Consider the following 24377-nt stretch of genomic DNA (forward strand, 5'->3'; position numbering starts at 1 on the left):
AAGTGACGGTATAGTCAAAGATTTACAAACACCAGAATATTCGGGCATATTCCCCTTTAAAAGCACCACTACTTCTAAAAATTGAACTCAATAGGCAAAGTGCTACAGAACTGTTACCAGAATACTGGGGACATTGAAAAACATGGAGGTATCACCACATGTGAAGGTGTCCCAAGGCTCAAGAAGTATGCCTTCTTAAGAGTCTATACAAAACCAAAAACAAGTTAAGGGAATGCTTGAAACAATCAAATGAGGATTATGCATGCTTAATAGCATACAATATCTGCAGGGCAAAAGCACATGAAAAATCAGAGTGATTGGGCACAGATTGTTTTGGAAAAGGGCATCACTGGCTGGTTGGATGGCACACTGAATACCATATTTTTTTCATTTATAACATGCCCACATTTATAAGAAACCACCCCCCACACACTTTTCTAACTCAAAAATTAAGAAAACTTAGATTTGAGGATTCAGCCTCTGGGCTCAGAACGCTTGGACATTTTGTCTCTGTTGAATCTTGAGCCTACAGGCTCGACCTCCAAGAGGTGTGTTCCAATTGGTTTGTCCAGCATCAGCTGACATCAGTTCCATAAGGCTCGTGATTGGAGGAAGCTAAGTCTCCTGACTGTAGGAAGCCTGTTTGCAGAGGCAAGGTACGGGCCGTTTTATTCTCTCCTCAGCTCTCTCAGCTTACTTCCATGTAAAAGACGCACCTCAATTTTGAGCGCAATGATTTTAGGAAAAAGTAGGGTCTTATACATGGAAAAATATGGTACTTTTTGTTGCAGCTCCTGCAATGAACTGTATTCACTAATTAATATGCTCTCTTCTATGACTGTGTAAGACAAAACAGGTTTCCTAGAAAGAAAAGCACAAATAAAATGTACTTGACATAGCAGCATTTAAATGCTTATTGCTCTTGACCAAAATTTGTTCAATCTAAGCCTGTTCACATATCACATCATCTTCCTTCATTTCTCAGCACAAGTCAACTACCTATTTGGATGAGAAGCATCACCTGTAAACAATTCACAGGACAGAGGGACAGCAAATTCTATGTAAAATGGAACTCAGAACTTTTTACTATCATTTTGAAGACCTCAGTTAAACATATTGGGTAGATGATGAAGGAACAGAGGAACAATCAAAGTTCTTATTAGCTTTTGTGTAGCTTTAATACAAATTCACAAATCTCTTTGTACAATATTTTAATCTTGATGAGAATGACAGATTTACATAATATGATACATACATTTTCATTAATCAAAAACAAGCACAGCAGAGTTTTAAAAATTCAACTTACATGTATTCTGTTTGGAAACATGCCAAAACTGTAGACATGGATGTACAAATCAATGGGAATGATAGGACACAAAAATTATTACAAACCAGATTTTTCCTCACAAAAAGCCTGAAAGATACATAGGACAGTCATTGTTACAGTTTTTGGACATAAACATTTACATTGAGAAATCATGATATCCCCAAACCATCCATGAATCTACGGTGAAACAGGTATCAAGACAACACTGTCCAGAAGCTATATAAACACTTTCTTTGAAAATAAATGATATACTTAAAATATATACTACTGAAATAGAAATTGTTTGTGCTTAAAGAACAGATAAGCAATATGAGGCCTAAGACCAAAAAATAAATTGTGTTTAAGATAGGCACACATCCCAAGTACATTTTGAGAATTGTATTTAAAATGGAGCCCCCCCCCCCCCCCCATTTATTTATCTGAAATTTGGCAGGTCTGATCTCTTTTGTGTCAGCTACATGAAGAACACAGAAATTATAGGCAACAGAAAAGTAACTTTGTCTTCCATGAAGAAAAGTAGAAAACAAATAACGAAATAATGAAAATAAGATGTCAAAGTCACAAACTAACAATCCCGAACAATTTTAACAAATTTACAATGTCTTCATTTTCAAACAAATGGATGGAGTAACACTTTCCTTTATGCCCACTCACTCCTAGTAATAAGAAACTGAAGGATGGGATAAAATGAAACACAAAGAGGCCTGACATAAAAGGTAAATCAGACAGACATTTGAGAAAAGAAGAAGCAAATGAAAAAATTACAGTTCAAAAGCGCAGGAACAAAGAACAAAAAATGTGTATTATGTTAGTCTAAAGGCAGACGTACTACATAAGCAAGGAGACCGGCTGGTGGAAAATTACAGCGACCAAAGGAGGAAAGAGAGTAAACAAGGTGTAAGTGGCTCATGATTGGGGCATTACCAGCTCAATCTGTAGGGGAAGTGACACATTTTATACCCTTGTCCACAAATGGCCTTTGAGGTCAAGTGTGGCTGGACTGCAACTCCCATCATTCCTCGCCGCTGGCTTTTTAGACTAGAGCTCATGTGAGCTGCACTCCAGCATGATTTGAAAGGCTACACTGTAGGCAGTGGAATACAAGAAAAAAGAAAAACAGGAAATTAGCAATGGAAGCATAAAGCTAGAGAAAGAAGGAAATGGAATGGTGGAATCTCAAGTTAGGTACAAAAGGAACTGTGAGCTATTGACTTGCAGAGAGTAGTCAAAAAAGGAAATTTTGAAACTGGCAGGTTGTGAAGTAAAAATGCAAAGGGAGCAGAGGCTGCCATGTCCAAACAGTTGGAGCCTGGCAGCCATGTGACTGAGAAGTGCAGCTGTCATGGCTGAGTCTGCATTTCCTCCTATTCCACCCTCTGGGTATGAACCCCATACAAGGGCCACAGTGGTGGTACCACGCTTTAATATTGCTTTATTAGAACAAATATAAAACTCAGGTACAGTATTGGTGTTTAAAGGGGACTATAATTATAAATGCTTGTATCTACCCCAAGAACCCACATTGATGGGGCAAAAGATACCTTTTAAATTACAGGAGGAGTGGAAAATCTGTGACCAGATTCCCAGCATCCTAGACAGCATGGCTAGTCACCATAAAATCACTGGAATTGTATTCCAACACTTTCTGAAGGGCCAGCGGCTCCTTGTTCCTGCTCTAAAATGTCAAAAAGATATTTTGTCATAAACTATGCATACTTTTAATTTACTGCACTACTAATCTATGCGTTCATTGGTGCTCTCACACAGCCATTTGAAAGTCTACTGTGCACTGAAGAGGGATTTCGTTAGCAGTTCTTTCTCCACCCCCTTCTACTGTGTGAAATGTTTTAAAGCCGTCTGTCCCCCACCCCCCAAACCACAAGAGAATTAACAACATTCCAGAATGCCTCAGTTTTGGCAAGTGCTGTTTTCAGTCCAGGTACCAGATGATGATTGATGAAGCTGTCAGCCCTTACGGTAGTGGACAGAGCAGCTTGGCAGAAGTTCAGTGTTATTGAAAGAAATCACAAATACTTATTCCATCTCCTCTGCTCACTTTAATCACATTATCAACAGGCTGCCAGGATGGAGTCTTGACACTATGCCATACATTCACACAGGCAACCATTGTTGGCCTACTGCAGTTGAAACAGAGATAATGAGTAATTTTGTTTTACATGTTTCTATTTTACATACTGCCTGGCTGTTAAAATAACACTTGATTTTCCTGTTCCTTGCTTAGCTTGCCCCTGCTTTCATCCTGTTTTTAATATAGTGTTTTTTTAAAAAAAAAAAAGGTTACAGAAGGCTAATTAAGGAGCATTCCCTCCATTATGCTAATTTTGCATGCTTTGTAGTAACGGCTGGATATATGAAATTCTGCATCTCATACAACTGTTCATCCACACCATTAACAACAACAACAAAATATGTCATCCCTGTTTGACATAAAGTACTGCCACAGATTTTAGGTACTACTGTCCAATTATGATTAGTACTTCATACAATGAACTGCCAACAAGACAAATATATATTGGGAAGGAAATTAGAAGAATACTTTTAAAAGCAGGTTAGGTCTCCATCTGTTTCCATCATTCTATTTCATTTCAACAACTTGTCCAAAAATATCTCTCTTTCCAAGTGACATTTCTGTTGGTGACATTATTCCACAAAGAAGCCGTTCATAAACCTTGGTGCACTGCACGTCTACAACGCTGTGGAAGAGAGAATCACAGGAATTCGGCAAACAGTTGTGCTTCTTCCCCTCATCTAACTAGCCAAATTCCGAGTGACAGGTCGTTCAAAAAGGCTACATGAAGAACAACAGAGATGTCCAGTATAAGACAGTGGACTGATCAGTGCAACCCGTGTAGTATATTAAAGAGGAATCCTGTGGGTATTCCTCTGCATGTTTGGTTCTTTAAAAAATTAACCCTGAACATAAATAATCATTCAATGTCAAGAGATTAATTTCTCTTGTTTCTGAACTTTCTTAAAGAGCTCTTGATATGCACATTATGTATTGCTGTTCATCCCAAAACTGGGAAATGTTGGAATAAGATGGAAATACTGTAAACAAGGAACAGTCTTACTGTGAATAAAGAGTTTCTTAAGCAGCATATTTTGCCAAATCCTTTTCCATTGCATCATACTGTTCTTTGAGGCGCTCCATAGCTTTTGTGTGCTCTTCATCCACAACCACTTTTATATTCTTCTGCTCCTTCATGAATTCCTCCCATTGTGCTCTACGTTGTGTTTCTCCAGTCACTAGCTTCTCAGTTTGAAGCTTCAAAGAAAAAATAGGAAGGGATAAATGTGTTTTCTAGAATATAACAAGATATTTATAGTGCAGGTTATGGCACCAATAACTGGAGAAAAAAAAGAGAAACAACTATAAGAGAGGATAACTCACTTTATAACAAGGCATTAGGTATGCACACAACCACCTAAGAGCGTGGTTTTGCAAAGATTTACCCTGCTGTAGGCCCTTTTCATTTTGATGTGCTCCAACAACTATTTGAGTTTACCACAACCTGCAAAGCTTCTGTGGGAGAAGAGAAACCAAAAATGGCCAGAATCTTAGGGTGTAGATTCACACTGGTGTAAGTGTAATGGCATAAACTGTGGCAGCAAATTGCTACTAATTAAGAAGTTGCAGCTACATTCCTTGTTTTATGCCAGTCATATGACTTAGCATGAAACTAATAATGCAAGAGACAATTCATTAATTGGTGGCAATTTGCTGGCTTGATATATGGCATTACATTTATGCCAGAGTAAATTCACAACAGAGGTCTGGCTAACAATTATGTCAAGGGGTAGTTTGCAAGGCTATTTAAATTAAGTATGAATTTTACATGGGTAGGTCTCAGATTTCTACCTGAAAATCAAAGTGAGGAGGAACAGGTGTATTTCAAAATGTTATGGCATACACACTCATTGTTATGGTTTGGCTATAAGCATGCATATACAGTATACCATGGTTCGCTACCTGAAATCATACGTTGGTGCATATATTTATAAATAGGGATGTACAGACTTGTAATATCCATAGTCCACAGTTAATGTCTTTATTAATCATAGTCTGATATGGGTTTTAGTTCACTTCTTTTTCTCCTCCCTTCAAACAGTCACATTGTTTTCATCTGTGAATATCCAGTAATGAAAACTCAACATCATCAACAGATGGTATTCATTTTGCCTCATTCTTCAAAATTTTAATGATCCAGTATATACTATACCAAACAAATTTCAACTGAAAGCCACTAGCATAGAAGTAATGATGTGCTGTAAAACAGAAACTAAATAGAATAAATACAAATTAAATGGAAAAACCAGAACTTCAATTCTGCAGAAATGATGGGAATTGCATGGCAACTTTATTTGCAGGGACAAAAGATCAGTTTTAAAAACTATAGTGTGACTCCTCCAGCACAGCAGTATCTTTAAAAGGAGGATGAGATTGTTTTCCTAACTGTTGTTCAAGAATAGCAGCTGACTGTCTTTCTGAAGAGCTTTGTCGTCTACATATCATAAAAGGAAAGGACAGGGCCAGGAAGACCCAAAAGATCCTTTGCAGTATTTGGGAAATGGTGTTTCAGAACCTAAAAAGCCTGCACTAAAGAGTATCTATTTTTCAGTCAATACTGAAAATCAGACCCTAATACAACGACTCAGAAGGCGTAAGGCAGCCATCTCTAACCTGATACCTTCCAGATGTTTTGGGCTACAACTTCCAGGATTTTTGTCCATTGGTCATGCTACCTAGGGTTCATGGGAGTTGAAGTCCTAAGTATCTAGACGTAACCAGATTGGGGTCATCTGTCCTCTCTAGGACACATACCGCAAGCCAAAGGAGGTGCAACTCTTACGAGAATTATCCATAGTCTGTTGCCTTGGAACCTCTGGCTTTAGAACTGTTGCAGAATCAAATTCAACAGAAATCTGCCTCGTGCTCATTGCAGAAATCAACTCCCACTAGTCATAAACAATTTTGTCTAATAAATCTATTTTTTATGCTGCTCTCACAACCTGTCCTCTTTTTTACACTGCTGCTCTTCATAGACTGGGCAATGCTGTTTTCAGGGCTCTTCCCTTTGCATGCTCTGAGCACTGTTGTAAACTGCACAATATTTCACAGCTTTGTTGTAATTTATCATTTTATGCTCTTGCAGAAGAAGGGACAGTACAAGAAAAATTTAAGTAACTAACCAATCAACCAACCAGTTGCCAAATCTGCCCACTTAATCATCATATTAAAACACTGAGACAGATACAGCAAGTGCTTGGTTTCACTCAGGACTGGCAAAATTTAATATTTAACTTGAAAGTGTAACAAGCAATGCCTTCTCTGCTTTATAACCTCCTCTAACTCAGTCTAAATAGCTAACTTCAGCAAAATATATGATACGTAGCATTGCAACCACTATTCTTGATTTTGATACGCTCACTTAATATTTTTTTTATATTTACTCTGGACCACAGAGATGCCATGTGTAATGTTTGTCTCTCTCCATCTTAGACACACACAGTTTAAAAGCATGCAGTGTAGCACAGGACTGTCTTGTTCATGAAGAAGCAGAGCTAACAAACAACATGTATAAACTATGGAAAGACCTGAATGAAACAAAAATAATGCTTGGCTGTCCCGGGTTGATGCAGAAATTGAAATGGAGATCTGTTTAATAAACTGAACCTGCTAGTAAATAAAAATTAAGTTAAAAACAAACGAACAATTAACACAGCAGTCCTTTCCAGTAAAGTCACAATGCTGGCAGTACAAAGAAAAGCAGGAACCTCTAGAGATGCGGGTATTCGTATATGAATACAAATATTCCTCCCATAGGTGGAGATAATGAGGGTCCAGCCCCATGGGGCCGGACTGTTCACCCACGATTCCACAACGGAGCCTTCCTATCGCTCCGTTGTCCGCAATGGATTAGCCAGTCCTGGCAGAAGGTGAGATGACAAGCCTCTCTGCCAGGTCGCAGAGTGGCTCATCCATTGTGGACAACGGAGCAATAGGAAGGCTCCGTTGGGCTCGCGTCAGCAGCGGAATCGTGAGTGGACAACCCTTGTTATCTCCACCTGTGGGGGGTATACATATACTAATACCCCCATCTCTATTTGTGACACCTCTTTGGCAAGAAAAAGAGCCAAGCCTACCCTCATTCACTTGGTCTTTTGCCCCAACTGCACTGTGGCTAATAAGTGGCATATGGCTTAATGTCCTCATGTATGTATCATATTAATAGCACTTCCAGAATATTCTCACTCTCCCATACCTGCAACCCATATCTAGCAATGCATGTTCCTTTCCCTATTGATAGCAGCTACAAAAGTAGTAGCTCATGAGCATTCTTATCAAGGAGCAATCCTTTTTGAAGTATGCATCCTGCCCATAGGTGTAGCATAGCTTTTTTTTTCCATCAGAGTGAATGTGTTCATCCGGATGGGGAGGGCAAGGGAATGCCTGGCTTCACCATAACTGGTGGGTAGGAGAGGTTGTGACCATCTCAGAAGTTGAGGGGGGAGCCTTGGTACTCAAAGGGGGTCCCCTGAGATAGAGGAGGGAATATTTTTGCTATTGGCCTCTTCTTCTCCTGTGGAGGACCAACAGATGGTGCCGATTCCTCTGCTGCAAGACATGCCTCCAACACCTTTATGGCGTCTTCAGCAGAGGTGGGGCTGTTGTGAATCACCCAATTCTTTGAGGCGAGGCTAATAGTTACTACCAGCTGCTTCAAGTTAGTCCAGCTGCTCCCAGTTAGTTTAAACTATTAGTTCAAACATTTCACTGGGAGATCATACTGCTGATTTTAACCAGTGGGTGACACTAACTCTCATGCACTAAGATATGACCCAAAGTGGAGCCCTGTCCGATGGCACAATTTTCTAAAATGCTAGTGATATTTTTCTTCAAAAAAGTTTAATGTACTGAAAAAAGCTGGCTTCGCTTTCTCATAATCAGTCACCATTATCTATCATATATCTGTAGTGCATTTGTGTTGCTACGCCCTATTTATCATGCATCTCTATTACAGTTGAAAAAGCTAACCATGCTGCATACTGGTAATAGTGAAGTACAGAAGTAACATGGAGAACTGACTTCTTGCACAGTCCTTCCTAAGCCTGAGGTTTCAGAATATCTGTATTACAAACAAGCAATGTGCAGCCATGTGAGAGATTCCAGTGAGTCACATGTTCTTATAATATGGCCTTTCATTAAATAACATCTACGAGTATGAAACACTTCCATCTCAATAAGCTGTATTCATAATATGTTCAGTGTTTTCAGCTAACCAGGAAAGATTTACATTTCCATTCTGTTGGGTATTTTTTGTTCCACATAAAATAGAGATTTTGGGTCTCTTTAATAATCTCTTTCCCCTTTTTCTAGCTGTGAAAGAAACTCTATGAAAAACTTTCCACACAGAAAGAAAATTTAAGAGTATCTAATAACTGTGCCATTTTATAGCAATTCTGAAGAACTCACTGATAGCGGCTTTTCTTGGGTCCCTCTTATGCTCAGTGCAGTCACTGAAAAGAAGAGGCCTCTTCCTTTAACGAAAAACCTGTGGTAATATGCACCACTCTTTTTGAGATGGGTGTGTGTAAAGCAAGAAGTGCATGAATCTCAGGGGTCTCCCATATTAGGGCAGAGCAAATTCAGTTTGACAGGAACTGAATCCCCTTTTGGACTGTGAGGTCCTGCAAAACTACACACTGACAGCAATTCCCAAGTGGCAATGTTTAAAGCAACAATGGCTTTCCCCCTCCCTCCTGTGGCCAAATCATGTTGCTTTAATTTATGGATTAAACTGTGTCTGCACAAAAGGGGACACAAAGCCATTGCACAATCTGAGTTTAGCGTGTAGCAACTTATGACTATTTAGTGTTGTCTTCTCTCTGGCTTATTACAATATCCTGAACAGATTGGCCCATCTGGCAAGGAGCTGGAAGCATACAAAACTGAAACAAATCCTACTCACCAATAACAGTAAGCACAGGGAAGTAACTGTAAGCATAAGGTGAGAGCAGTAGACACACGAAAAATATGCTGAAGTTTTATTTGGTATGAGTTAAAATGAGAATGCACCACAGCAGTATATGTTACCTAGTCCCAGCAAATCATATCACTTAGATTATAAATGCATCATATAAATGTTTACCTGTAAGTTTTCCTGCTCTCTCTGCTGAAGTCTGCTGATCATTTCATTGGCTATGTGTACTAAAAAAAATGGTTACAATTATTTTTCTCACCATTTTACTGTAGCCCACAAGTTTCTAATAAGACAAAATACACTGAGGTGGATATGTTAGCTATGCTTCAGTTCTACTGAAATCCAAGATACAAGTTAATTAAGTCAGTTTCCATTGTTTTAATGGAACTGAAGTGTTAATAATTTATGTTTGACTGCAATCCAACTTACTAAGCAAAGCAGTGATAAATCTTAACCATGGCAACATTCTCATCTAAGACATCCTTTATCAAAATACAGACAAAAGAACAAATGCATACAGGGAACTGCAGTTATACCCTGTTTCCCCCAAAATAAGACCTAACCTGAAAATAAGCCCTAGTATGATCTTACAGGATGCTCGTAATATAAGCCCTACCCTCAAAATAAGCCCCAGTTAAGTTAAACCCCACCCTCCACCATTGTGCAGCAAGCAGTAGATGACATGACTGTATTTGAAAAAATATAGATTGTTGTACATGAAAACAAATAAAACATCCCCTGAAAATAGGCCCTAATGTGTGCTTTTGGAGCAAAAATTAATATAAGACCCTGTTTTATTTTCAGGGAAACATGGTATTTACAATCAAATGCCCACTTAACTCTTCCTTATCTCTGTGTATGTCTTTAAGAGCTATGGTTTGCATGAGATCAGTATATATTGTCATCAAGAAAATGGGACAGTTGAGTGAATTATACAAAAAGAAAAACCCTGATGCATCAAAGTAACTGAAACTTTGTTCTAAGAAAAGTTGAATTCTGTAATCTAAAGAGCTTATACAAAATCCACTAATTTTGTACAGTAGCATTTCTACTGGTACAAGTATCTTCAAAACAAAACCAAAAATCTCTATTAATTTTGATTGCATATATAGCAATTCAATTATTCCAATGTCACACAGTTGTAATTTTCCTTGCATATACATCTTCTCATTCTGATCGAACCTTGCTGCTTCACAGCCATGTTCTTGATGGCAACAAACTGAATTACGGAGCATTCAAGGATCTGATGCATTACTAGCGTTGCCCAAAATACAAATAAAAAGAGCACAGGAAATATAACTGACCATAATGCAAAACAGGGGAAGACAGGACTGCATGTACAGCTGGACACTTATTTTATCATTTCTATGTCAGTATTCCTTACTGCCACCCAGGCAAGCTACTTTCAAAATTAAACAACTTTCCCCCACAATAAGAAAAAATAAGGAATCCTCAGGTAGCATGTATTCCTGCATTTGCATCTCTGTCAACCTTGGGAATGTGGATTATAATGGTGAATACAATGGTTGAAATCCTGTTGTGTACTGTAAACAAAGTAGTAAGATTTGGTCTATACTCCACCAATAAATGCAGAACCTCCACTTTGATTCTCAGGATGGGGGGGCATGCTGGCTTGTTTAGGGATTTGCTGATTTTATGCAACAGGGTTCGGGCCAGTATATCCCAAGCATCATGCTGGTTACTTTATTTAAAGGCACTACTGGAAGATCAATTAACTACACATTAAAAACTCTCTGAGAAAAGCTTGAGAGGTGTACGTATTTGTTATTAAAAGGCTGCAACAAGGGATTCTTAAAGCATTGATAGATCAAAGTTATTTCACCAACCTGATAAATCTAGTGAAACCAGAAGGAGCCCAATAAGAGTCCTGTGCTTGAAAATATATATATATATATTTTTGGACAATAAGATCCAGAATTCTCTGGCACTGCAGACTGAAAGATTCTGGGAGCCATAGTTCAAAAATGTAACTGTTTCAGGCTCTGGATCAGAGCCAAACATTAGTCCAGGAATCTGCTTCCCACAGTGAGCAATCAGGTTGCCCTTCACATGGGTTAAGAGGGCAACCTCTCAACAAATGGTCATCAGAGGTATAATGCCTCTGATGCTGGAGGAAATATATGTTGATCATGACTAGTAGCCGTTGAAAGCCATAATCCGAGACCATCATCTTATATCTGCAGTGGTAGACTCTACTGCCGATTGAGGGTGTAGAACTGTAAGGAGGAGGCACTCCTTGAGAGACAGTATTATAAACAGCTGTGCACGACCATCTTCTGCTTATTAAGGAATGGTGGATTCTTTATGACTCACTAACAAAATCAGGGCCAGGAAAGTGAGGAAAAAGTGAACCAGAGAAGTGTCAAATAAGCATTTGCTGTTCAAATAAGAATATCCTGTCCAATATATGAATCTATTGGGTATGTTATTTCACTTCCAGTTAGATACTTGCTTTTGTTACGTGCTGTCAAGTCACCTCCAACTTATGGTGACCCTATGAATGAGCAATCTCCAAAATACTGTATCCTGTCCTCAATAGCTCTGCTCAGCTCTTGTAAACCAAAGCCTAGGGAGTCATTTTTAGTCTTCCTCTTTTCCTGCTGCCTTCAACCTTTCCCACCATGATTTTCTTTTCCGGAGAATCCTGCCTTTTCATGATGTGCCCAAAGAAAGAGAGCATCAGTTTCATCATGTGTGCCTCCAGAGACCTATTTTTCATCTTTCTGGAAGTCTAGGTATCTGCAAAGCTCTCCTCCAGCAATGCATTTTAGGCAAATCAAACAGCTTTTCTTACTGTCCAGCTTTCACATCCATACATGTTGATCAGAAAAACAAGAATGTGGATGATCTTGCTCCTGGTGACACATCCTTACACTTGCTGATCTTTTATAATTCCTTCATTGCTGCTCACAGATTGAATAGATAAGGGGATAAAATGCACCCTTGTTTGACACCTTCATCTACAGAAAACCATTCTCTCTCTCCATACTGTGCATGGGAAATTAAAGCAATTATCCTATAATTATTGCACTCCTTGGCATCTTCTTCCTTGGCAACTGGAAGGTATACTGAATGTTGCCAGTCTGTGCGATTTTGTTTCGTTCTCCATATTTATTTGCATATTCTGCATAGATACTGCAGAGAATATCTATCTGAGAACCAACAGAATGTATCAATGTTCTCTAAACACAACAGCATGGGGAGAAACAAATAACTGCAGGCTTACATCTCCTAAGGGCTTCATTCAGATTTCCATGCATTACTTCCTCACACTTTGGCAGAGTTTCGGCATTTGCCTCAAAAACGGTGTTCTTTAGGTTTTCAAGAACCCGCAATTCACGGAGACCACGTTTTTCCTATTGGAAAAATTGAAAACATTCTAAATATTCTACCAAGATTTGATTATTTGCTGGCATCCAACTACCTTTAAAAAAAAAAAAAAGACTGCCATCTTATATACGTAGGGTGCAAAATCCCACAGTGCGTAAGACCATCCCACTGGTGTAATGTGTGGTCCTTCTGCCCCTCATCAGAGCAACTAGGATTGCTGTTTCCACATCCCTAATGGCAGTGCAAAAGCAGTGATCCTAACCAGGCTCTCTGGGATGGGGAACAGAATAACAGAACTCTTCCTCCTCTTTCGCAGCTGATCCAGACATAGCTGTGACAAATAGTGACAGGAAAGCTGTCATTCCAATGAGGGTGATGGTGGCAAAGGCTTAAGTCTCTCTGTTTGTCAATAACCCTGAAGCAGCTCCCCCCCCCCCCGCCCAGTGATCTTGAGGAAAACTGGGAATGCAGTTCCTGACCGACAACAGATTTGACTCTCATGTTCAATGAGCTTGTGCACCTATGTTAATATCTATTTGCCTCAGCATAACCCCTAAATTCAGCAGAACAGACCTGTACTGTTAAACAGTATAGCTTACCTAGGCCTTGCTTATTTAGACTGCAGTCCTGTATACACTTAGTTTGAATTAAGCCTCACTAAACTCAATGAGACTTAAATATGAGGAAATGTATGTATGACTACACTGTTATCACTGCAAAATATTTTTAACCAGATTAATCTCCACATCTGCATTCTTCTCCTTTTAGTTACTTTTTCAAAAACAAGAGGTTTTAAAAGTCTAAATTTGTTTTTTGATCAATTAATCAGCTACTGTTGAAGGAAAACAGCATAAGGAATGACTGTAGATGTGTTGACGACAACCCTTATTTCACCTTCCAAACAAACTTTTGTCAAATGTTCATACTAGTTATGAACTACAAACTCTGGTTGTAAGGCCACCACTACCATATCTGTACTCAAGTATGGTATGTAGGCTTGTAGTTAAAACACAACCCCCAATACTGTCAAATATACTTCAAACATATGCCACACATCAGGGGTAAATTATGAATTGCACATTTAGAAGGATGTAATTATGAAGGAGGGTATGAGATACAGAGGTTCACAGCTAACAACAACACCCTTCTATCCAGCCTTCTCAAGGTTTTGCTGCCATCTTGTGGCAAATATATTCGATATCCTTTTACAAAAAGGTTTCTATGTAATATTTATGAGTGATCATTTTATTGATCATTTTAAAGATGTTTGTGCATGTTTAAAATTATTTAATATTACATGTTAAGAGTATGCAAGGTTCTGCTCCACAATAAATATAAACAATAATTATATGCTGTCCAGTCAGTTCTGACTTACGATGACTCTTTTCAGGATTTTCTAGGTACAGAATACTCAGATGTGATTTACCATTCCTGTTCGAGATGCACTGGGACTGTGCAGCTTGCCTAAGGCTATATAGCCTGAAGAGATATAATGATATTCAAATTATAATTCTCATGCTTTTGAAGATCTGGCATTTTCTAGACACAGGTCCAAAAACGATGTAATCACTCCACAGCTGCACATTTTCTTGGACGCAAATGCCAATTTATTTATTTATTTTATTTGTATCCCGCTCCTGTTAGTGTCACAGCACTACTCTGGGCGGGTAACAGCTCGTAAAACTATTTTGACATGCGTTTAGTGCTTCAGCCTAGTTTTCTTCTCTTCTATTTGTAAACATAATTATTGAAAGTGAAGGACCTGGCATTCATAAAATACTATTTCTTTGAAATCTTTGTGTGACTATAAATTTTAGTTTAGAATCATCATCCTCCCTATTTCCAAGGCACAGTTATTCAAAACACAAGCATATCAAACCTACCTCAAATTCTTTAATGAAATAGCGAATTTCTCCTTGAATAACTGCTCTGTGATCCAAAATGCGGGAATAAATTTCTCCAACATCTAAAAGAAAAAAAGAATGCGTTAATGAGACGCAAACACATCAAAAGTATGTAGGCATTACTGGGGGTCTGCAAGAAATCAGAACGGTTTCCCCCCACTCTCTCAGTCTCTTCCACTTTCTTCCTTCTCCCACTTTTCCTGTGGCTGCAGAGAGGAAACTGTCTCCAGTTTGATGGCGGGGACCTTTCCTGTAGATGCTGCTTTCTGTGTCATAATAAAACAGCCTCTTGATTTTAGAAAGCCTGGGCACAAAGCTTCTTGAAAATGCTTCTCCCCATCTACCATACAGGTAGCCAAACATCTGTCTAGGCTTTCACCATAAAAATTTACTGGATTGCAGTTCTACAAAACAACAACTCCATTGTTTCCAAGAGCAAAAGAAGACAGCATTAAGATTGACAGACATACCATTATTTTATAGCAATTATTTTTTGGAAGAACTTTTCATAATGAGACTAATGGAATTCCATTTGTACACTGCTACTATTTTATACACCTTCATGGATTACTGCCTTGTCATGGCGAAGGGGCTTGAGTAATTCAGAGAAGCTATAAGCTATGCTGTGAAGGGACACCCAAGATGGAGAGGTCAAAGTCGAGAGTTCTGACTAAACACGATCCACCTGGAGTAGGAACTGGCAAGCCACTCCAGTATTTTGACAAGAAAACCCTATGAACAGAAAAAAAAAAAAAAGCTAAAAGATATGATGCTGGAAGATGAGCCCCTCAGGTCAGAAGGCGTCCAACATGCTACTGAGGAAGAGCGGAGGACAAGTACAAGTAACTCCAGCGCTAATGAAGTACAGGGGTGCCTCGTATAATGAGCGCCCCGTTTAACAACGAATCCGCATAGCAATGCGGATTTTGCGATTGCAAAAGCGATCGCATTGCGATGTTTCCCCATAGGCCCCATTTTCCCACAGCTGACCGGCAGGCACTTCGGAGCGACTGCGGGGTAGGTTTCCCCCGGCGGTCCCTCCGAAGCCTGCACCGCCCAGCTGGGGAGAAAGGCTTCGGAGCAACCGTGGGGGAGGCTTCTCCCGGCGGTGGCTCCAAAGCCTGCGCCGCCCAGCTGGGGGGAGAAGGCTTCGGAGCTACGGAGCTACCACAGGGGAAGTTTCCCCCACGGTCCCTCTGAAGCCTGCGCTGCCCAGCTGGGGGAAAATGGCCGCCCGCAGCGTTTTCACGCCTCGCTTACCGAGGTGGCGAAAATGGCGGCCGGATGGGGGATTCTTCGTTTAGCGGTGAGTTTTTCCCCAATAGGAATGCATTAAACAGAGTTTAATGCATTCCTATGTGTTTCCCCATAGGAACGGATTAATGTCGCTATGGGTTTCCCCATAGGAATGGATTAACGTCGCTATGCGGGGCACCACTGTAGTTGAGCCAAAACCGAAAGGATGCTCAGCTGTGGACGTGCCTGGAAGTGAAAGGAAAGTCCGATGCTGCAAAGAAAAATACTGCATAGGAACCTGGAATGTAAGATCTATGAACCTTGGTGAGCTGGATGTGGTCAAACAGGAGATGGCAAGAATAAACTTTGAAATCCTGGGCGTCGGTGAACTAAAATGGACGGGAATGGGCGAATTCAATTCAGACAATTATCATATCTACTATTGTGGATAATAGAATCCCATAGAAGAAATGGAGTAGCCCTCATATTCAACAAAAGAGCGGGAAAAGCTGTACTGGGATACAATCGCAAAAATGATAGAATGATTTCAATATGAATCCAAGGCAGACCTTTCAACATCACAGTAATCCAAGTTTATGCACCAACCACCAATGCTAAAGAGGCTGAAATTGACCAATTCTATGTAGACTTACAACACCTTTTAGAACTGACACCGAAGAAAGATGTTCTTGTCATCATAGGGGACTGGAATACCAAAGTAGGGAATCAAGAGATAAAAGGAACAACAGATAAGTTTGGCCTTGGAGTTCAAAAAGCACAGCAAAGGCTAAATAGAGTTTTGTCAAGAGAACAAGCTGGTCATCAGATACACTCTTTTCCAACAACACAAGAGGCGACTCTACATATGGACATCACAAATGAGCAATACCGAAATGATTGATTATATTCTCTGCAGCCAAAGATGGAGAAGCTCTATACAGTCAGAAAAAACAAGACCTGGAGCAGATTCTGACTCTGATCATCAGATTCTAATAGCAAAATTCAAGCTTAAGCTGAAGAAAGTAGGAAAAACCACTGGGCTAGTCAGGTATAATTTAAACCAAATCCCTTATGAATACACAGTGGAAGTGAAGAACAGATTTAAGGAACTAGATTTGGTGGACAGAGTGCCTGAAGAACTATGGATGGAGGCTCGTAACATTGTATAGGAGGCAGCAACAAAAACCATCCCAAAGAAAAGGAAAGGCAAGAAAGCAAAGTGGGTGTCCAACAAGGCCTTACAAATAGCAGAGAAGGGAAACAAAATGCAGGGGAGATAGGGAAAGTTACAGAAAACTGAATGCAGACTTCCAAAGAATAGCAAGGAGAGACAAGAGGGCCTTCTTAAAGGAACAATGCAAAGATATAGAGGAAAACAATAGAATGGGGAAAAACCAGAGATCTGTTCGAGAAAATTGGGACTATTAAAGGAACATTTTGTGCAAAGATGGACATGATAACGGACAAATATGGTAGGGACCTTACAGAAGCAGAAGACCTCAAGAGGAGGTGGCAAGAGTACACAGAGGAATTATACCAGAAAGAGCTGGATGGCCCGGACAACCCAGATAGTGTAGTTGCTGACCCTGAGCCAGACATCCTGGAGAGTGAAGTCAAGTGGGCCTTAGAAAGCATGGCTAATAACAAGGCCAGTGGAGGTAATGGCATTCCAGTGGAACTATTTAAAATCTTAAAAGATGATGCTGTTAAGGTGCTACACTCCATATGCTAGCAAGTTTGGAAAACTCAGCAGTGGCCAGAGGATTGGAAAAGATCAGTTCACATCCCAATCCCAAAGAAGGGCAGTGCCAAAGAATGCTACAACTACCAAACAATTGCATTCATTTCACACACTAGCAAGGTTATGCTCAAAATCCTCCAAGGCAGGCTTCAGCAGCATGTAGACCGAAAACTCCGAGAAGTACAAGCTGGATTTTGAAGGGGCAGAGGAACTGGAGACCAAATTGCTAACATGCGCTGGATTATGGCGAAAGCCAGAGATTTCCAGAAAAACATCTACTTCTGCTTTATTGACTACACAAAAGCCTTTGACTGTAGACCACAGCAAACTATGGCAAGTCCTTAAAGAAATGGCAGTGCCTGACCACCTTATCTATCTCCTGAGAAATCTATATGTAGGACAGGAAGCAACAATTAGAACTGGATATGGAACAACTGATTGGTTCAAAATTGGGAAAGGAGTATGGCAAGGCTGTATATTGTCTCCCTCTTTATTTAATTTATATGCAGAATACATCATGTGAAAGGCCGGACTGGATGAATCCCAAAATGGAATTAAGATTGCCGGAATAAATACAGTGGTGCCTCGCACAACGATTGCTTCATACAACGATGAATTCACACAGCGATGGGTTTTTTTGAGGAATTTCCCCCATCGTTTAACGATGTTCTCTATGGGGGAATTTCACTTAAGGATGTCCCTTTTTGCTCATTTAAAAGTGTCTTAAAATGTTTGAAACCTGTTTTAAATGCTTGGATTCCAATGAGCAAAAAGGGACATCGGAAAAGACTTCAAAAGCACTGAAGCCGGCTTCAGTGCTTTTGAAGCTCTTCCGTTTTCGCTCATTTTTAAGGGTCTTACAATGTTTGGAACAGGTTTTAAATGCTTGCAATCGTTAGCCCACCTCCTGAACCCTATGCAAACTTAATTTGGTGTTGTTCTGAGTCGTCCTTAATTTTTGGTGATTTTTTGAATTTTCTCTCAATGGAATGCATTGGACGGAAAGTTCAATACATTCCAATGAGAGAAAATTCAAAAAATCACTAAAAATTAAGGACGACTCTGAACAACATCAAATTAAGTTTGCATAGGTTTCAGGAGGTGGACTAACCATCGCAATCATTTAAAACAGTGTCCAAACATTGTAAGACACTTTTACAGGAGCGAAAAAGGACTTCGCAAAGGCATTGAAATGTATTGAGTCGGCTTCAATACATTCCAATATAGGAAACATTGTTTCACTCAACGATGTTTCCTATGGGGATTTTCACTGAACGATGGCAATCTGTTCCAATTGGAACGGATTAACCAGTTTTCAATTCATTCCTATGGGAAATGGTGTTTCACAGAACGATGTTTCACACAAAGTTGATTTTTTTGGAACCAATTAACATCGTTGTGTGAGGCACCAGTGTATCAACAACCTCAGATATGCAGATGGCAGAAAGTGAGGAGGAATTAACGAACCTCTTAATGAGGGTGAAAGAGGAGAGGGAAAAAACCAGTCTGAAGCTCAAGATAAAAAAACTAAGATCACGGCCACTGGTCCCATCACCTCCTGGCAAAGAGAAGGGGAAGATATGGAGGCAGTGACAGATTTTACTTTCTTGGGATCACTGCAGAGGGTGACAGCAGCCACAAAATTCAAAGACGCCTGCTTCTGGGGAGGAAAGCGACGACAAACCTAGACAGCATCTTAAAAAGCAGAGACATCATCTTGCCAACAAAGGTCTGCATAGTCAACCCTATGGTTTTTCCAGTACTGATGTATGGAAGTGAGAGCTGGACTATAAAGAAGTCTAACCACTGAAGAATTGATGCTTTTGAATTGTGGTGCTGGAGGAGACTCTGGAGAGTCCCCTGGACTGCAAAGAGAGCAAACCTATCCATTTTGAATGAAATCAACCCTGAGTGCTCACTGGAAGGACAGATCCTGAAGCTGAGGCTCTAATACTGTACTTTGGCCACCTCATGAGAAGAGAAGACTCCCTGGAAAAGACCCTGATGTTAGGAAAGTGTGAGGGCAAGAGGAGAAGGGGACGACAGAGGATGAGATGGCTGGACAGTGTCATCAAAATTACCAACATGAATCTGACCCAACTCCGGGAGGCAGTGGAAGACAGGAGGGCCTGGCGTGCTCTGGTCCATGGGGTCACGAAGAGTCGGACATGACTAAACAACTAAACAACAACAACATGTGAATTAAATCGCTTTTGTCAGGTAAGGCAGAACACTTCAAAAGAAATAATTTCCACTTTACTATCACTTATTATTGCTACTGCTTTGCTCAGCCCTTCTGCCTTTTGCTCCTTACCACCCATCTCCAACTTGCAACTTATGGAGAGCTTTTGGGATTTAACAACCTAATCTTAAGCAATTAGGTTGACCAAAACCTGAAGTGAGGAATCTTTGACCCCTCCCCTGAGTCTAATGTCAAATGGTCTTCAGTGTCATCCAGCTCTCAAAATTCTGCAAGACCACTCTTGCTCTCCAGACCATTCTATTGGGAACTACTTCCTTGTCTGATTTATGTGTGCACAGAAAGAAAGAGGAAGGAAGGTGTGGGAGGAAGCCAAACATTATTTTATGCCCCCCACCCTGCTTTAATGTCTGTCTTTCCCTTCTCCACTACTGTTATGCAGAGCTCTCCTTTGTAATTTGCCTAGTTTCCTACGTGCATGTTTCAGGAAAGTACCGCCAAACAAACACAAGGAAAAACCTCAAGGAAGGTGCTGGGAAGGGCTATTCTGAAGCATCAGGATTTCCTTCAGTTTGTCTGTATCTGTTTTCTTATTACCAAACAGGAATATATGGCTTTAGAAGTGTTTTCCTTACTAACACAGTCACCCAATCCTTCTGCTTTTAAAAATAAAATGCTGTCAGGACCTGCACAGTGCACCCAATCACTCGATCCTCTTTGAGGCCAGAAGACATGCAGAGCTACAGTTGTGTTCAAAATTATTCAACCCCCAATGCTGTAAAGGGGTTTAGGGACTATAGTGTACATTTGGAATTGTATTCAGAATGAAATCCTATAAGGACGTTTTAAAGAACCAAATGCAACTAAAATAACATCAATTGTTTATGTAATACAGTAGTAAATGTTTCTTTTGTGGTTTCTTCATTGCCACAATTATTCAACCCCTTAAAGACTACCACTCTGAAGAAGAGAGGTTCATTCAGGTGTTTTCGATCAGGTATTGAAAACACCTGTGGATGTCACCGAGCACCAATCAAGCATAATAAGCACCAATTAGGCAGCTTTAAAATGACTGTGATACTCAGCTCCTTCTAGACATTTACTGGTGTGGTTACAAACATGGTGAAGTCAAGAGAATGGTCCAGGAAGACAAGAGAAGAGGTGATTTGTCTTCACAGGAAGGGCAATGGCTATAAGAAGATTGCAAAGAAGTTAAACATACCAAGAGACACCATAGGAAGCATCATTCGCAAATTCAAGGCAAAGGGCACTGTTGAAATGCTACCTGGTCGTGGAAGAAAGAAGATGCTGACTTCGACTGCTGTGCGCTACCTAAAGCGTAGAGTGGTGAAAAGTCCCCGTGTGACTGCTGAGGAACTGAAACAAGATTTGTCAGATGTGGGTATAGAAGTTTCAGCTCAGACAATAAGGCGCACACTGCGTAATGAAGGTCTCCATGCCAGAACCCCCAGGCTGTCTCCCAAGAATAAGAAGAGTCGACTGCAGTATGCCAAAAGTCATGTGGGCAAACCACAAAAGTTGTGGGATAGTGTTCTGTGGACTGATGAAACAAAATTAGAACTGTTTGGGCCCATGGATCAACGCTATGTTTGGAGGAGGAAGAACAAGGCATATGACGAAAAGAACACCTTGCCTACTGTGAAGCATGGCGGAGGGTCAATAATGCTTTGGGGCTGTTTTGCTTCTGCAGGTACAGGGAAGCTTCAGCGTGTACAAGGTACCATGAATTCTCTTCAGTACCAGGAGATATTGGATGAAAATGTGATGCAGTCCGTCACACACCTGAGGCTTGGGAGACGTTGGACCTTTCAACAGGACAATGATCCCAAGCATACCTCCAAGTCCACTAGAGCATGGTTGCAGAGGAAAGGCTGGAACATTTTGGAGTGGCCATCGCAGTCACCAGACTTAAATCCGATTGAGAACCTCTGGTGGGACTTAAAGAAAGCAGTTGCAATGCGTAAGCCTAAGAATTTGACTGAACTGGAGGCTTTTGCCCATGAAGAATGGGCGAAGATACCCGTAGATCGCTGCAAGACACTTGTGTCAAGCTATGCTTCACGTTTAAAAGCTGTTATAACTGTAAAAGGATGTTGTACTAAGTACTAAGATTGAATGTCACTTGGGGGTTGAATAAAAACTAATAATGATGTGAGCACAGAAAAGACATTTGTGGTTATTTCATTATAAACTTAAGGTTATATTTCTCTGACCTACAAGTGCCTCTTTCATGTAAATGTAAGCAAGATGACTGAATGATCAAAATCAATGTCAAAATGGCCAAAACATTCAATTTCAGTGGGGGTTGAATAATTCTGAACACAACTGTACCTCCTGTGTAAACATGCAAAGGTCTGCAGTCGGAAGGAACAAACTAAAGATGTAATCAGATGGTGATCTGATTGCACTGGAAAGATTCACTTTGTTAGGAGTGCATGTCCTTTTTAGAGCAACCCTTCTGTGCATACAGCAATCACTCCAGTCCAGTTTCAAAAAAGAGCAGCACTGTAATTGGACCAAAAAGATGCAGACTCAACATAGATCAGGGATGGGCTGGTTTGTGATTTCCTTCCCATCATTTGACTGTCAGAAAATCTCTCACAAGCAGTCCACAATGCTAGCTATTTCTCCAATGATCTCACCCAAAGACAGGAATTGGTATGCGTCTGATACTGAGAAAAGAAGTGTGAAACAGTGACTAGTGTCACACTAGAGGTGATGCAAATTTTCTCTCCATAAAGAAAGTCAGTGGGTAGGTGTAGTGGATAGAGCAATGGACTAGGACTGAAGAGATCTGAGTTCAAATCCTCACTCAGCCATGGAAACTCAACAGGGGTGTGGCACTGGTTAAACCAGCTCCTTAAAAATCTCACCTTGAAAACTATACTGTATTGGGGTTGCTATAAGTCCAATGAGACTTCACAGCACATAACACATAGGACAGGTGACCTCAGGCTAGCTGCCTGCACTCACACCAATCTACTTCACATAAGAGAAAGGCCATGTATGATGTCCTGTCCTCACTGAAGGAAAAGGAGAATCGCAAACAAGAATAAACTTCTGTGTGACATCTCTCTCTCACACACACACACATACTGTAAACTGATGTTTAGCAACACCCACACACTTTCTGGCTCCAGCGTTGGAGAGAATTTCAAACACATAACCAACCCAGTGATCAAGGAGGGTCTCTAAAACATGCATAGCTTCAGCTAGTGATGTCATTCATCCTTGTCTCTGGGATTATGTACAAAGACCACACTGCTTGTTGTTGTTGTTTTTTTGAAGAACTTTTTTGTCGGTCTCTAGTGATGCCTGCAATCTCGCGCAAACTTATTTGGGAACAAACCCCATTCATTAGTGCAAGACTTACTTGCCAGCTCCAAGTGGCGCCAGAAGCGCAGCCTCGACCATTGTAAACCACTTTCGCCTTACTCGCCGTTCACGTATTTAGCTAAAATATCCTCATCGTCAAGGACCCAGTGAAACAACGCGGGGCGCGCAAAGCCTCCCAGCGCGTCATGGGAGGCGGACAGACGCCGCGCATGCGCACAGCTACTTACTCGCTACTTCGCGAAGCCAAACGGCTCCGCTAGCGTCGCTTACCTTTCGCAATAGCGTGGGCCGGTGATGACCCGAGCGAATCCCGTTTCTTAGTGCCGCTGCCAGAAAGCGTCGGCTCCCCAATTTTATTTGGACTCCCAATCGCGGACCCCGCGCTTGTCATCGCGCTCCCACTTCCAACGACTACCGCACCGGGGCGGTCTATGGGCTATGATCGCGCATGCGCAGGTGCCGTTATGCCGGGGGGGGGGGAAAGGAGGTTTATGTGGAAGGCGCATGCGCAGGGCTGCTCTTTCGGTTTGTGAGGAACCGTGCGGAACCTCGGGCTGGGAGAGTTAGACGTTTGTGTGAACGTTGCCTGCCTCGTTCAAAATTCTTAGCATAGAAAGTTGCTTGGCATCAAAAATCTGAAAGAGACCTGCCTCTACCGGCTTTGAAAACCAGAGATGGGGAAGTCAGTAGAAAAGGGTTAGTTCACAGTTGTTGCTCTCCTAACTTCCATCTGTCGAGAAAACCGGACCTACTGTCTGGATTTGTGAAGGGACAGCCTCAGGAAGTGTCAGATCCAGGTATAGACCTCATTAGAACAGAGCTACTGACATCGCAGGAGGACCTAGGTTAGACTTGAGTAGGGTTGCCAGATACATGATGTAGCGTTCACCCTAAATTATGTAATAAAGCAAAGCTTTATTACATAATAATGTATGCTAATATGGTTAAAAGGTGGGGTCTGAGAGAGGAGGAGTCAGAGTCTGAGTTAGGAATCAGAGAGAGAGGATAGTCTGAGGAGTGATTATTCAGAGTGTAAACTGTGATAATTACTATAGAAGGTTAATATTGAAGCTTGATGAAACTTGAAGAATGTGCTTTTGAATTGTTCCAGAAACCAACTGTAATCAAACCTGTTCTTTTAAAAAGTCAGTACTGACGGGACCTTCATCTTTTCTAAGTAAGTTGCTAATGAGATCAACTGGTGGCAGCATGTCAAGAGGTGTTTTGGTTCGCCTTTGTGAGCTCTGTGTTTAGTGAG

At 40.8% G+C, this 24377-nt stretch overlaps 1 protein-coding gene across 1 annotated transcript; it reads right to left on the reverse strand.

Moving 5' to 3' along the window:
* Positions 1 to 1153: 1153 nt before the first annotated feature.
* On the reverse strand, positions 1154 to 23572 carry BLOC1S5 (biogenesis of lysosomal organelles complex 1 subunit 5). Its single transcript, XM_020797127.3, has 5 exons — positions 23390 to 23572; positions 14565 to 14647; positions 12578 to 12707; positions 9499 to 9557; positions 1154 to 4613 (listed from the first exon to the last, which is right to left on the reverse strand). The coding sequence occupies exons 1-5, from the start codon at positions 23508 to 23510 to the stop codon at positions 4437 to 4439; spliced, it is 570 nt and encodes a 189-aa protein (XP_020652786.3). The 5' UTR covers positions 23511 to 23572; the 3' UTR covers positions 1154 to 4436.
* Positions 23573 to 24377: the final 805 nt, after the last annotated feature.

The sequence above is a fragment of the Pogona vitticeps genome, chromosome 4, assembly GCF_051106095.1.
Source record: "Pogona vitticeps strain Pit_001003342236 chromosome 4, PviZW2.1, whole genome shotgun sequence".
NCBI classification, from domain to species: domain Eukaryota; kingdom Metazoa; phylum Chordata; class Lepidosauria; order Squamata; family Agamidae; genus Pogona; species Pogona vitticeps.

Bases quoted from the DNA above. Each gene is read 5' to 3' on its own strand.
- BLOC1S5 (XM_020797127.3), bottom strand. From the start codon at position 23,510: ATGACAAGCGCGGGGTCCGCGATTGGGAGTCCAAATAAAATTGGGGAG. The intron at 14,648-23,389 runs GTAAGCGACGCT...TTTTTCTTTTAG, and splicing joins GGCCCACGCTATTGCGAAAG to ATGTTGGAGAAATTTATTCC. The intron at 9,558-12,577 runs GTAAGCCTGCAG...CATTTTTTTTAG, and splicing joins GAATGAAGCCCTTAGGAGAT to TACACATAGCCAATGAAATG.